The 14,166-nt window shown below is 50.0% G+C and overlaps 1 protein-coding gene across 3 annotated transcripts; it reads left to right on the forward strand.

Annotated features, from left to right (window-relative positions):
- Window positions 1-740: 740 nt before the first annotated feature.
- LOC101751416 lies at window positions 741-10,332 on the forward strand. Of its 3 annotated transcripts, XM_025148014.3 has the most exons (10): window positions 741-928; window positions 6,218-6,279; window positions 6,437-6,486; window positions 6,942-6,979; window positions 7,255-7,378; window positions 7,999-8,083; window positions 8,617-8,717; window positions 9,098-9,265; window positions 9,649-9,735; window positions 10,168-10,332. In XM_025148014.3, exons 1-10 carry the CDS (start codon window positions 765-767, stop codon window positions 10,282-10,284), a joined length of 996 nt encoding a protein of 331 aa, XP_025003782.2. In that variant the 5' UTR covers window positions 741-764; the 3' UTR covers window positions 10,285-10,332. The 3 variants fall into 3 exon arrangements, with proteins under 3 accessions (XP_025003782.2, XP_040551731.1, XP_040551730.1); XM_040695797.2 differs by having other exon boundaries at window positions 9,649-10,332; XM_040695796.2 differs by lacking the exons at window positions 6,218-6,279; window positions 6,437-6,486; window positions 6,942-6,979; ... (4 more) ...; window positions 9,649-9,735; window positions 10,168-10,332 and adding an exon at window positions 1,473-4,831.
- The last annotated feature ends 3,834 nt before the right edge of the window (window positions 10,333-14,166 follow it).

Raw genomic sequence — 14,166 nt, forward strand, 5'->3', positions numbered from 1 at the left:
CCTTTGGTCACAGTTGGAGAGCATGACTGGGCAGGGCCGTACTCTTACACTATCCAGCCTAATTTTGAGCTCCTTCTGAACTTTTGTCTTGTGATGAACTATCCTCAAATAGTTTCAACTCTCTGTATGTAATTAGCTTACTTAAACACACGCATTAACAGAAAGCCTATCCTCTCCTCTGATGAACGCAATGCTGTTGTGCCAGCCCCCAGTAGGTGCTATCTGCAGATAAATGTTTAAATTCTCGGCAGGGTTTGCAGGCATTCTCACATAGTTTGATTTCCCATAATTAAAGCCTTTGCGTGGCTGTGTCTCTTTCCAAGTTCTCGCTGGATGTTACCTATTTCTGACTGCTGCTGCTGCTAAAGGGGAAATGAGGAGTACAAATTCATTGTTTCTCTGAGTTTTCTCAGATTCTCTCTGCAGTCAGAACCATAGAATGGCCTGGTTGAAAAGGACTACAGTGATCATCTCTTTCCAACCCCCTGCTGTGTGCAGGGTTCACCAACCACCAGACCAGGCTGCTCAGAGCCACATCCAGCCTGGCTTTGAATGCCTCCAGGGATGGGACATGTACAACCTCCTCGGGCAACCTGTTCCAGTGTGTCACCACACTCTGAGTGAAAAACTTCCTCCTAATATCTAACCTAAACCTCCTCTGTCTCATTTTAAAACCATTCCTCCTTGTCCTATCGCTATCCACCCTTGTAAACAGCCATTCCCCTTCCTGTTTATACGCTTCCTTCAAATACTGGAAGGCCACAATGAGGTCTCCCCGGAGCCTTCTGTTCTCCAAGCTAAACAAGCCCAGTTCCCTCAACCTTTCCTCACAGGAGAGGTGCTCCAGCCCTCTGATCATCTTAGAAGAAGAGACATCAAAGCTTGCTTCTGGAAAGAGACCAGCTTTCTTAACAACCAACAAACTGAGGTAAAATGCTCAAAGTGAAAGTATGCAGTCAGCGTTTGTAATTAAAGGAAGAGAAACTGAATTACATGCTCTACTAAGACTAAAATAGTAAACTTTCGTCAGAATTGGGGAATGTAGCTCTTAACCTTAATTTACAATGGCATATATGAAACATTCATAATCTCTAGCCTTAGCTCAGGCATACTTTTCCACTTAAACAAAGGCATGTGCTGGATTTGTGGCAGCACCAGAGACTCATCTCACCCTGATTGTCTATGTTCATTTCATCTGTTCCTCTTGTCTACTGTACAACAAGATGAGCTTAACCCAGGAGGCACTACTTTTTTTTTAATGATTATAAAATAAATCCCTTCCAAGTGGAGCTAGTCCCCAGTTCAGCTCCCCAACATGGGTATTTCATGCAGTTTTGGATGTTTTAGAGAATCTTGGCCTTCAACTGCTGCTAAGGAAGGGTGTGGGTGACTCATAGACCCTATGTGGTATTTGCCAGTCCTAGGTGGATTTTATTTATTTAGAGAATATAAACACTGAATTAATTCCATAGGTTGGAGTGTTGCTTGATGTCAAGAAATCAGATGCAAGCATCTGCGTCCGAGGAAGCTGTCCATTATCATAGAATGGCCTGGGTTAAGAAGACCACAATGGTCATCTGGTTTCAACCCCCCTGCTATGTGCAGGGTCGCCAACCACCAGACCAGGCTGCTCACAGCCACATCCAGCCCGGCCTTGAATGCCTCCAGGGATGGGGCATCCACAACCTCCTCAGGCAAGCTGTTGCAGTGTGTCACCACCCTCTGTGTGAAAAACTTCTTCCCAGTATCCAACCTAAACCTCCCCTGTCTCAGTTTAAAACCATTCCCCCTTGTTGTATCACTACCCACCCTTGTAAACAGCCACTCCCCTTCCTGTTAATACGCTTCCTTCAAGTACTGGGAGGCCACAATGAGGTCTCCCCGGAGCCTTCTCTTCTCCAAGCTAAACAAGCCCAGTTCCCTCAACCTTTCCTCATAGGAGAGCTCCCAGGATACACAACCCTGCTTCCACCTTCTATGCATTTCCCCCTTTTCTCTCAGTTTCAGCTGCAGGTCCTTGCACTGCCACGACGGTCACCTGCCTCCCCTGCTGAACTTCTTCTGCGGGGGGATGGAGAGCCGTTGCACTCTCAGAAGGGTGTCCTTAAAGAGCTGCCAGCTCTGTTCTGTACCCATGCCCTTAAGGACAGTTTCCCAGGGGATCCCACTCAGCAGTTCCTTGAGCGGCGGAAGTTTGCTCTCCTAAAGCATAGGGTCCTAGCTCTGCTTTTAGCCAGGCCTGCATTCTTCAAGATCACCAACTCCACCAAGGCATGGTCACTACAGCCCAGGCTGCCTCCAATCTTAGTGTCTCTAATGCTTTCCTCTTCATTACTGAGCACCAGGTCCAGCAAGGCTTCACCTCAGTTCGGTCCATCTATTACCTGGACCAGGAAGTTGTCCTGAACAGACTCCAGGAATCTCCTGGATGGTCGGCCACCTGCCAGGCCACTATCCCAGCAGATATCCGGGTGGCTGAAATCCCCCATCAGGACAGGAGCCCGCGAGCGCGACACCTCCTGCAGCTGAAGCAAGAAGGCCTGGTCCACAGCCTCCTCTTGATCGGGTGGCCTGTAGCACACCCCAGCCACTAGATGCCCTTTGCTGGACTGATCCTTGATTTTCACCCACAAACTCTCGACCTGATCATGGCTGTTCCTCAGACACAGCTCTTCACAATCTATCCACTTCCTAACATAGGGGGCAATGCCGCCACCCCTCCTACCCTGTCTATCCCTTCTGAATAGCCTGTAGTCCTCAGTCAGGGTATTCCAATTGTGCGATTCATCCCACCATGTTTCCGTGATAGCAATCTCAAACTGCAATTTCTGTCATAGCAAAACAATTAAAAAAATGACTTTTGGAGTAACCTCTTTAATTAACCTAAAATGTCTATGAAAATGAATTCAGGTTTTGGAGGAGCACTTCACATACTAATACAAATCACCACTAAATAGATAGAAAACAGCTTGATGTAAGCACTGATGCTAGAACGACTCTATTCTTAGTTACCTTTGCACTGATAGTTATGTTTCTCCTCACTTTCTGAGCATTTCTTCCCACGATATTGAAATCTGTCCTCATTTTTCCAATTAAATTCACGTTGGTAAGAGTTTTTCAGAAATCAAGGTACTTGCAAAAAATCTTGCTGTAAGTGTCAACGGTTTACGGGCTGGTTCGGCCCAGTTCCATGACTGGCGGGGCGGAGGGATTTCGCAAAATCCGTGCCTCTGGAAAAGGGAGGCAGGGGACCCCAAAATAATTAAAAACAGCGGCAAGGATCTTAGGAGAAACAAACTAATTTACTAAATACGGTATCGGAATGCAAGATAACATACAATAATAGAATAGAATTAGAATCAAAGCCAATAAATCAAGTATAATGAGAGAAAGAGTATAGGAAAGCTGTAGGCCTTACAGTAGTGCTGAGGCAAAGCATACGGTCAGGACGAGAGCCGAGGGAAGAAAAGCATCAGGTGACTTTGCCAGAGGTTGTCTCTCCTCTCTGCCCGCAAAGCCCCCTGGGGAACGTAGATCTTCTTCTCTTCCGGACAGCTGCTCGGAACTGGAGTGTTAACACCTTAACTCCCAATGCACTACCTGATGTTATGATGTTGAATACCAGTAACCAAAAATCATAAAACCGTGACAATAAGACAGTTCCGCTTATATGATTAGCACCCAAGAACAAACTGAAGCATTATTTCCAAAACAGCAGATAATGTCCCTGCACTTCCACAGTGAAAAATGGGAAAAAAAAACGAGTATGCTTCATATAAAAACCACCCCTAGAGAAGGGAATTGTCTTTGATTATGCATATCTTGGCAACTCTCACACAGAGATATATATTTTTAAGTAAATGATAGAAGAATCCTGAATACAGTGAAAAAAAATTAAATAGAACCTAAACCAAATTGACCAGCCGTAGTCAGGGCGTGATACGCGTTGATTATTTTGAATTGCCAGATTTCCATTTTGAATCTTTTGGATCACATAATTCAATTTCAGGATCCCACTGGGAACTATTCTTGAGCTTGGACTCAGAGGGCAAAGTTGGCCTAAAGTGTGCCCTTGACATCAACTCCCATAGGGTTATAAAAAAAAGTAGGATTAGCCAAATAAATCTTGTCAAATTTTCTCTGAAGCTTAACTAGTAGTCTGTTGCTGTCTTTGCAGTTCTCCTGTGTCCCTTCCAACAAGACACAGTTTTTACGCCGTGAAGAAAGAGTTTGTGGGAGTCTATTTTGCTAGCCCATGGAAGACAAACAAAGGAAGGAAAACATATTTTCAGTAGAGTCGAATGCAGACAATATACTATTTTGTCTAACATCTTTATTGTACGGACCTGTGTTTGAATTTTGTATTGGGGATTATCCCTGTAGTGAGGTCTGCCCTGTAGGAGATTGACACAGTGAGTGTCCATCTCTTAGACCTCATATGGATATCTCATCTTTACTAACCCTGTTACATCAGGTAAAGTAAGTATCATATGGTTGGACTGGATGATCCTGTGGGTCTTTGCCAACCTTGGTGATTCTTTGATTCTGTGATTCAGATGCAAGATTCAGAATCATAGAATCATAGAATCACAGACAGGCTTAAGTTGGAAGGGATCGTGGAGATCATCTAGTTGCCACCGTCCTGCTGTGGAGAGGGTTGCCATGCCTAATAAAACCTAAGGAAGTTCAAGAAGGCCAAGGGAAGGGTACTGCACTTGGGTCGGGGCAATCCCAGGTACTTATACAAAGTGGGGGAAGATCTCCTTGGGAGCAGCCCTGCGGAGAAGGACTCGGGGGTCCCAGTAGACGAGAAGCTGGACACGAGCCAACAGTGTGCACTTGCAGCCCAGAAGGCCAACTGTGTTCTGGGCTGCATCAAAAAAGGAGTGGCCAGCAGGCAGAGGGAGGTGATTGTGCCCCTCTACTCAGCTCTTGTGAGGCCCTATGTGGAATACTGTGTCCAGGCCTGGGGCCCCCAGTACAGGAAGGACGTAGAGCTCTTGGAGAGGGTCCAGAGGAGGGCCACTAAGGTGATCAGAGGGCTGGAGCACCTCTCCTATGAGGAAAGGTTGAGGGAACTGGACTTGTTTAGCTTGGAGAAGGCTCTGGGGAGACCTCATTGTGGCCTTACAGTACTTGAAGGGAGCGTATTAACAGGAAGGGGAGCGGCTGTTTACAAGGGTGGGTAGTGATACAACAAGGGGCAATGGTTTTAAACTGAGACAGGAGGTTTAGGTTAGATATTAGGAGGGAGTTTTTCACACAGAGGGTGGTGACACCCTGGAACAGCTTGCCCGAGGAGGTTGTGGATGCCCCATCCCTGGAGGCATTCAAGGCCACGCTGGATGTGGCTCTGGGCAGCATGGTCTGGAGGCTGGCGACCCTGCACATAGCAGGGGGTTGGAACGAGATGATCATTGTGGTCCTTTTCAACCCAGGCCATTCTATGATTCTATGACTTTCACAGCCCCTGCCAGAAGCACACAGCCTGTCTGTGCCCAGGATGGGAGCAGCTGTGCAATGGCACAGACATCCTTGCTGGGGCATCCAAAGGAGCTCCTCTCTGTGCTCGGAGGTGTTTCCGGGAATTTCAGCCTTGGGCTGGGGGCAAACCCATGGGGTCTGTCCCTCCTGGGCACACCCTGTGAGGTCATAGAAGGCGTCACTTGGCCTTTGCAGCTGTCACCTATTATGACATCAGAACCCGCGGTCCTACTCAGCCACGCTGCAGAGGTGTGCAGCACTGCAGTCCCGCGAGGATCGCAGAGCAGGCGAGTGGGGAAGAGGTGCTCGTGTCCTGGGAGGAGAGCAAGCAGTTCCCTGTGTCTGTCACTGGAGTGAAGGTGCCAAAATGCTGGCCCAGCTGGGCAGGTGGGTGCAGCAGGGCCCAGAATGCAGGGAGGGGAAGCCAGTAGCACTGCGTGCTGCCGGGTTTTCTCCAGCCGGGTGGCCCAAAATCCCCTTCCGTGGGCACAGCCCTAGTCCTGCTCTGGGCAGAGCCGAACAGGGCCAGGCCGCTGCCCCGGTGGCACAGCAGAGCTCTTCATTCTCATGTGTACCACGGGTGCTGTGGCGCTGTCCAGCTCTTGCTAAAGGGCCCTGGGACTCGCAGCTCTGCTGGGCAGAGGAACGCGGTGGCAGCCGTCTGCTCAAAGGACCCCAGGAGGCCGCGTCCCAGTGCTGGGCCGTGATAGCCACCGTCTGATCTCTCCCTTAGGCAACGCGCTGCCGAAGAGAGGGGAAGGAGGACTCCTGTCCTGCTTCTAGCAGTCCTTTCTGGTGAGTGTTCCCCACCCAAGGCCATCCAAGCAGAGCCGGGGAGCGGGACTGTCCCATACGGCGCGTCCCCGCTGGCTCTGGAGGAGGAAGATAGGGCTGCGGGGCTCAGAGCAGCCTGAGCAAACTAACGCTCTCTCCCGACTGATGTCCCCCACAGCTGGAGCCTTCCTCTGGATACTGACAACTTGGAAAACCAACGTCCTGCAGGTCAGTGCCGTGGTGTGTGGAAGAGGCCAAAGCTCTGCCCTTCTGCCTCCACGGGGATGGGGGCGTTTGGCCATGGGCTCATCACTGCTGAGACCCAGGGTGGGCCCTTGAGCCGGGCTGGGGGTCGCCTTGGCAGCAAGGTGGGCTTCAGCGTGGAAGCATCTTCCCAGTGTCCACCATGGAGCTCAGGCTGAAGGCAGCAGCGCACGGGAAGAAGGGGCCTTTGGCCCATCCATGGCACTGCGGAGTCTAAAGGGGATGGGAAAGGAAAGGGAGAAGCAGCAGATGCTCTGCAGCACGTGGGGGGCTTAAGAGCCCAACTTTGGGCAGCGGTCCTCTGCAAACTGCTGGGAAGCAGCAGGAAACTCTGCCAGCGGTTCCCTGGGAAGCTCCTTTGGAAGCCCTGGCCGTGCTTCTTGTGCTTCTTCCTCCCACTGAACGCCTTTCTCTTCCAGGTGTCAGCAGGACCTGTGCATGAGCTCCCGTGTCTGGGGTAAGAACACTTCCCTGCCACACACCTGCCTCTGTAGCGTGGCCTCAGCTGGCTGTGCACTCTTTGCACGCTTTTGCCTCGTGCCCAGGGCTCCAGCCTTTCCCATCTGTGGAAAGGCAGCGGAAGGCAGCCCTTGGCAAAGCAAAGGAACGAAAGGGGCTGGGGGACAAGGAAGGGCACAACCCTGGGCCCAGAATCCTTCACCTCATAGCATTGGAGCTCTGACCTGCGGGGTGGACAGTGCTGAACAAGACTTGCTTTGCCTCTGCCTTTAGGAACTCACCGGTCTGCCTGGAGCTGAAAATGAAAACTATTCAGTTCTCGGCCAGAAAGGACCTCATTCTAGATGCCGTGTTTCACAGCCTGGAAGAGAATGGGATCGATGGAATGAAGAGAGAGGTAGTGGTGCTGCTCCCTCCTGTTTCCTCTCAGCCCCTTCCAGAGACAGCCCTGTGCTCTGGCTGCCTGCCCCACACCTGGCTCTCGGGGCTCAGCCTCTCTTGTGTCTTAGAGCTCCTCTGCTCCCCTCACTGAGAGCTGCTGCTGGTGCTAGCTGCACGGTACAGCTGGGATCAGGGTGCTCTGTGCAGCGCTGTGAATTCCCCCGGGGCTGGGCCCCCGCCAGGCACCTGCTGGGCTTGGCTAGGAGGCCGCACACTGTCCCTTCCGAGAGACTTTGGCGGGTCAGGCTTCTTAGCTGGAAGGGCCGTTCTCCAGGCCAGCTGCAACTGGACCAGTGCAGGGCGTGGCTGGCTCAGGGCATGATCTGACTGCCTGTCCAGGCTGGTCTGGAGGTGGCACAAGGCTGGCAGCAAGGGGATCAGGCAGAGCCCCAAGTCGGTCTGTGCTGTGTCTCTGGAGCCCAGTGGCTCATCAGGGCACACTTTCTGGAAGGTCTTGCCCGACTTCTGGAAGGACATGGAGCCCTGCCTTAGCTCTTGGATAGGACTCCCTGGTCACACCAATCTCCTCCTCTGTTTGTGCTCACTGCTCTATCTCCATTCCCTATTTGTTGCCAGGAAATTCTGCAGCTGACAAGAGAGGCAGTTGAGAAGGTGATGAAACACGACACCTGGCTGCCCAGTTGGGCTCTAAAAACCATGGGTACGTAGGCAGGCAGCTTCTCTACCCTCAGCTTTGCGTCTGGCACTCCCCAAAACCTGCCAAGCTCCGCTTTCTCTCGGAGTTATCTCATAGAGCTTTAGAATGGCTGAGGTCTCAAGGGACCTTACAGACCATCCCAGTCCAACTCCCTGCCATGGGCAGGGCTGCCACCCTTTCCGTCAAGGTGCCCAGGGCCCCAGCCAACCCGGTCTCCAGCGCCTCCAGGAGTGGGGCATCCATGGCTTCTCTGGGCAGCACGTGGCAGTGGGCGGGGTCAAGAATTTCCTCCTGACATCCCATCTAAATGTCCCCTCATTGAGAATTTAAAAAGCCTTCAGCTGCGCTCCCAGGCCTGACCGGCTCCTTTCCCCAGGTGCTCAATCAGTGGTTCAGGCCGGGACTCAACAGTTCCCATACACGGCGGGAGGGATTTTGCACCCCAGAGTCCTGCCAAGAGCTTCAGGGAACGAGCATTCACTGCTTCAGCTCGGCTCTGGGCTGTCCTAGTGCACGTCTTCCCATCTTTATTTCAGGTGCCACTATTGATGTGGAGAGGACATCCAAGAGTTATGGGGGGAACCGCTGGCTTTCTCCATTCTTTTCCTCCGCAAAGCCTCCTGAGACGATCTTGCAGGTATGGCAGGAGAAATGGTGGCTGTGGGTTCACTGCCTTGCCTTCTGGCTGCAGGAGCAAGCGCACAGCAATTTCCTTTGGCCCAGCTGCACTGCTCAGCCCACACTCTTCCCCATCTTACTGACACCAGCGTTGGGAAGGTGATGGGGTGACAGATGCTTGGGAGCGCCGCCCCACCGGCTCTGGGCAAGCAGAGAAAGGCAGTTGACTCCAGGCCTATTGTGCAAACCTTTACATATTCCCCTCCTGTCCCTTGAGTAGCGTTCCATTACGAGGAGAATGGCAGCCCACAGAGAAGGCAAGGTCTGTGCTCCTTGCCGAACAGCTGGCTCTGGCGGCTCCTTGCCCCACCGCTGATGGACGCGTCTTTCTCCTTTCAGCCTGATATTTCTGCTGGCAACTGCTGGGCTTTCCAAGGATCTCGGGGCCACGTGGTCATCCGGCTGCCGGAGAAAATCTGGCCCACGGCTTTTACCCTCTGGCATATCTCCAAGGCAGTCTCTCCCTCTGGGGAAGTCAGCACTGCCCCCAGAGAGTTTGTTGTCTTGGTAAGTCTGTGCCCGCTGCTGCTTCTGGAGGGGCCCAAGGAAAAGCTTTGCCATAGAGCCCCATAAGACCCCAGAGAGCCCCCAGAGAGCCCCGTAGCCACCCAACAGAGCCCCACAAAGCTCCATAACTGCACCATAGAACCTGCCCAAGGGCACGGAGACCCTTGGGGTGGTTACACGTCTCCGGAGGCCTCTGCTGCTCTTCGTGGCTGAGCAGCTGGGAGCAATTGCTCCACGTGGCCTGGCTCAGGTTCACCCTCCTTTGTGCTGCAATCCTGCCAGAGCTGAGGGGGAGGGGGGGAAGGGCTCCCGGCTTCGGCCTCGGCGTGTTCTTTTTCTCATGGCCTGCCTCAGTGTGACCGCCACCATCTCTTGTCTTTGAGGGAATGGATGAGGACGAAGGTGAAGCTCTCCTGGGGTCGTTCATTTATGACGTGGACGGAGAGATCGCCCAGACCTTTCCAGTGCAGGTATGGCAAGTGCTTGCGGCAGAATGCCAGGGAGGAAGGCCGGGCTGCCTGCAAGTCCTGGGAAGAAAGGGTTTGCCTGATCACCCAGGCCTTCCTCTGCTCTGCAACGCGGCCGACTCCTGCGGGGCTGACAGACGAGGCGGCCGTCCCGCCTTTGGAAGCACTTTTTCTTCCTGGTAGAGCAGACAGAGCAGCAGCGGGAAGGCGGCGCGGGAGGGAAACTGTCCCCCTGCGGGTGCGGAGAGACGAATGCTGGTGGCGAGGAGGACTGCAGCTGCCTTCCCCCATCAGCATCGCCGTCCCGGCGTCCCACGGCAGGCCGGGGAGCAGAGCAGAGCAACTCGGGGCTCCGCAGCTGGCAAAGGGAGCTCTGCGGATGTGCCGCGGCTCTTCCCACGTGCGTAACGAAGCCTCTCCTCTTTGTCCTCACAGGAGGAGCCCCGCAAAGCCTTCCGCCAGATCAAGCTGGAGGTGCGGAGCAACTGGGGAAACGCGGAATACACCTGCGTGTACAGAGCCGATGTTCACGGCCACCCAGAAAAGACATAATAGATGCGTAGATCGGAATAATTAAATAAAAAGGTGTTGCCACCTTTCTGCCCGCGTTGAGGGTGATCACTGAAGCGGCGCGGTGGGGTTGGGAGGAGGCAGGGGCTGCAGGGCCGAGTCGGGTGAGCGCCACGCCGCGCTGTGATGCCATCACCGTGCGCCGCAAGGAGGAGGCGGCGGCCATGCGGAAGCGGTGCGGAGCTTTAGGCTGGATATTAGGAAGAAGTTTTTCACACAGAGGATGGTGCCACCCTGGAACAGGTTGCGCTGGCCAAGGTTCCCATCCAACCTAGCCTCTTTGTACGCCTCCAGGAATGGAACATCCACAGCTTCTCTGGGCAGCCTGTTTCAGTGCCTCACTACCCTCTTTCAGTTTAAAAAACATTCCCCCTTGACTTACCGCTATCAGACGGTGTAAAAAGTCGGCCTCCACCTTGTTTATAAGCTCCATTTAAGTACTGAAAAGCTGCAATGGATGTCACCTTGGAGCCTTCTCTTCTCAAGACTGTGCAAGCCAAGCTTCGTCAGCAGGTCTTCATATGAGGGCTGCTCCAGCCCTCTGATAGTCTGCGTGGCCCTCCTTGGGACCCACTCCAACAGCTCCACACCTTTCTTGTGCTGGAGGTTCCAAGCCTGGATGCAGTACAATAGGTGGGGCTTCAAGAGGACAGAGTAGAGATGGACAATCACCTCCCTCATGTTGCTGGCCACCCCTCTTTGGATGCAGCCCAAGATGCTGTTGGCCTTCCAGGCTGCAGGAGCACACTGCTGACTCATATCCACAAGACCTCCTCTTCAGGGCTACTCTCAAGGAGTTCTTCTCCCAGTTTGTAGATAGATCTGTGGTTGCCTCGACCCACAACACCTTGCACTTGGCCTCACTGAATGTCATGAGGTGAGTTTGCTTTTTAAGTCTGTCTAGGTCCCTCTGGATGGCATCCCTTCCTTCTACTGTATCAGCTGTACCACTTGGTGTCATCTGAAACTTGCTGAGGGTGTACCAGATCCTATTCTCCCTATCACTGATAAAGATGGTGAAGAGCATTGGTCCCAAGACAGACCAAGCCTGACGGACACCACTTGTGATTAGACTCCATCTGAGCATTTAGATGTGGATGTCACAACCCTCTGGCTGCAACCATACAACCAATTCTTTACCCATAGAATAGGCTAGCCTTCAATTCCACCTCTCTATTTGAGGTACTCCAGGTGCTCTAAGTATCCCAGAGTATATCTTGTCTCAATCATTGCAAACTATAAAACCCAGAGGGTTAAATTAATTGGAACCGATACTAAGCTTTTTCACTATGTACAAAAGTACTCATTTAAAACATGTTTAAGGTGATAATTTTCATTGGGCATACTTCCACTCAAACACAAAACCTGCATCTGGTTGGATCTTAATGTAAATCATGTATTGTTGGTATGAGTGCTCCATGGAGCAACTTCTAAAGATAGCTTCCTTTAGAAATTACAATGCCTTGAGTTTTGAAAAGTAGTTCACATATTGATGTCTGCACTTCAGAGTCCATATTGATTCCATTTTTAAAGTCACAGTAATGAACACAAGCTAAAAAAAAGTCCTGATGATCTTTAATGGCACATTTGAAGTCCTACCACCATGACTGTTTATAAAAATGTGGCAATCCAGCAAACTTATGACAGATGATCGGGATGCTTTATGATTCCCTGAACCTATGTTGCTTTATTTCATAACCTGGCAATGCTGTTAGACTGAGTTGCCCTCAGAAGCATAGACCAGCTTCCACACGTACTCTGTTGTCCTTCTATCACTGTTCTGCACAGAGATACAAAGCAAGATCTGCAAAGAGATTACACGATGGAAAGTAACCTTTTTTAAAAACTAATGGCAATGAAAGGGAGAAGCCTTCAAGACTGAAGAGGAAAGAATCACCAAGAAAACAAAGATATACCGATTCAGACTACGTTAACACTTCCATGCAAATGCACTCTTCTGAGAATTTTTAAATTGCAGTAAGATGAGTATCGGTCTCCTTTCTGAGGCAACAAGTGATAGGACTGGAGGAAATGAGCTCCAGTTGCACCAAGAGAGGTTTTGATTGGGTACTGGAAAGAATTTCTTCATGGAAAGAATGGTTAGTCACTGGAATGGTTGCCCAGGGAAGTGCTGGAGTTGCCATCTCTGGAAGTATTTAAGATATGCGCAGACTAGGCACTATGGAACATGGTTAAATGGTAGACTTGGTAGTGATAATTTGATGGTTGGATTTGATGATATTGAAGTGTCTTTTCTGAGTCAAATGATTTAATGATCCTATTCTTCTATAGAAAAAAAATATATATAGATAGAATCATAGAATCGTAGAATGGCCTGGGTTGAAAAGGACCACAATGATCATAGTGTTTCAACCCCCCTGCTATGTGCAGGTTCACCAACCACCAGACCAGGCTGCCCAGAGCCACATCCAGCGTGGCCTTGAATACCTCCAGGGATGGGGCATCCACAACCTACTCAGGCAAGCTGTTCCCCTGTGTCACCACCCTCTGTGTGAAAACCTTCCTCCTAATATCTAACCTAAACCCCCTCTGTCTCAGTTTAAAACCATTCCTCCTTGTCCTATCGCTATCCACCCTCATAAACAGCTGTTTCCCCTCCTGTTTATATATTCCCTTCAAGAATTGGAAGGTCATTAGAGACAGTACTGAGCCAGTCGTTCCCCTGACTGTATTGGAAGTCTGGACTAAGATGTAGGTTAGAAGGCATCCAACAGACACGTTATTGAGCGCCTCTTTTAGGGTAAACAGAATCACTCTATAGGCTCTGTTGACTGTTTAGATAGACACCTAAATTTGGGTCTAAATCTGGAGCAAAAGTCTATTTTTCATTTGATCAAATTCCATTTGATGTGTCCTTCCTTTCTGAATGTCCCAGAGGCAAAAAAGTAGAGGCTGAGAGGTAAAAGAGCAACATTTGCTGTGAAAACAGCCTAGAAAAATACTGTTGTGAGCTAAATGTTGGCATGTATTACAATGCTTCCTCTGGTTATCTGTTGAGGGAAATGGGATTTGTGAGGTACACAGGGATGCATGGAAATGACAGTGACAATCATCTTCAGCAATCCAAAGGACTCCCGGTTTTTGTTAGCAATTTGAGCCAAAGAGCATGTCTGTCTATCCTTTATTCTTTGTTTCAAATAACTAAGTGGTATGGCAGCTTTGAAGTAGTAAATGTATGAGTCAGCCATGGCAAACAGAGCCAAAAAAAGTTGGGTAATGTTAAATCTGCCAAGGAAATCCTCAGATTGGAATCCAATTCTTTAGATAAGAATTTCCTTAGAAGTACTTGCTTCTTATAATTACATTCTTAACACCATAATATGCAGAAAATATCAGAATATCTATCGTGTGAGAATCTGTATTCACCTTTGATAGACTCACAGAGTATAATAATTAGAGGGAGTCATGAGTTAAGAAAAAGCTCAGCAAAACAAACTGATGCTGACGTACACAGATAACGTCAACTGATAGCTGTTTGGCATTATGAATTGTTTTATAATTATGTAATTAAAGCAAGTCTGTACAAACCTTAACCTTCAGGAAGCTATAAAAATACATGTAGCTATAAAATCATATTTAGCCATTAATTTATTGTCAAGTCTGTCATATCTGCTCATAAAATGCTTAATAAAGAAAGCTTACACGTGCAGTCTCACACATTTATCTAGAAACTGCGCTCTGTAACAGCGTAGCCTTAAAAAAATTACAGCTTTACAAATGCATACAATCTTTTGTTCTTCATTCCTTTTTGAGATTGCTATTACAATTTCAATCTTTCAAAGGTAGGAAGGCACTTAAAACCTAGTAAGGTAGACCCAGACTGCCAAAACTGTGCAAACATTT

The sequence above is a fragment of the Gallus gallus genome, chromosome 2 (genome assembly GCF_016699485.2).
Source record: "Gallus gallus isolate bGalGal1 chromosome 2, bGalGal1.mat.broiler.GRCg7b, whole genome shotgun sequence".
NCBI classification, from domain to species: domain Eukaryota; kingdom Metazoa; phylum Chordata; class Aves; order Galliformes; family Phasianidae; genus Gallus; species Gallus gallus.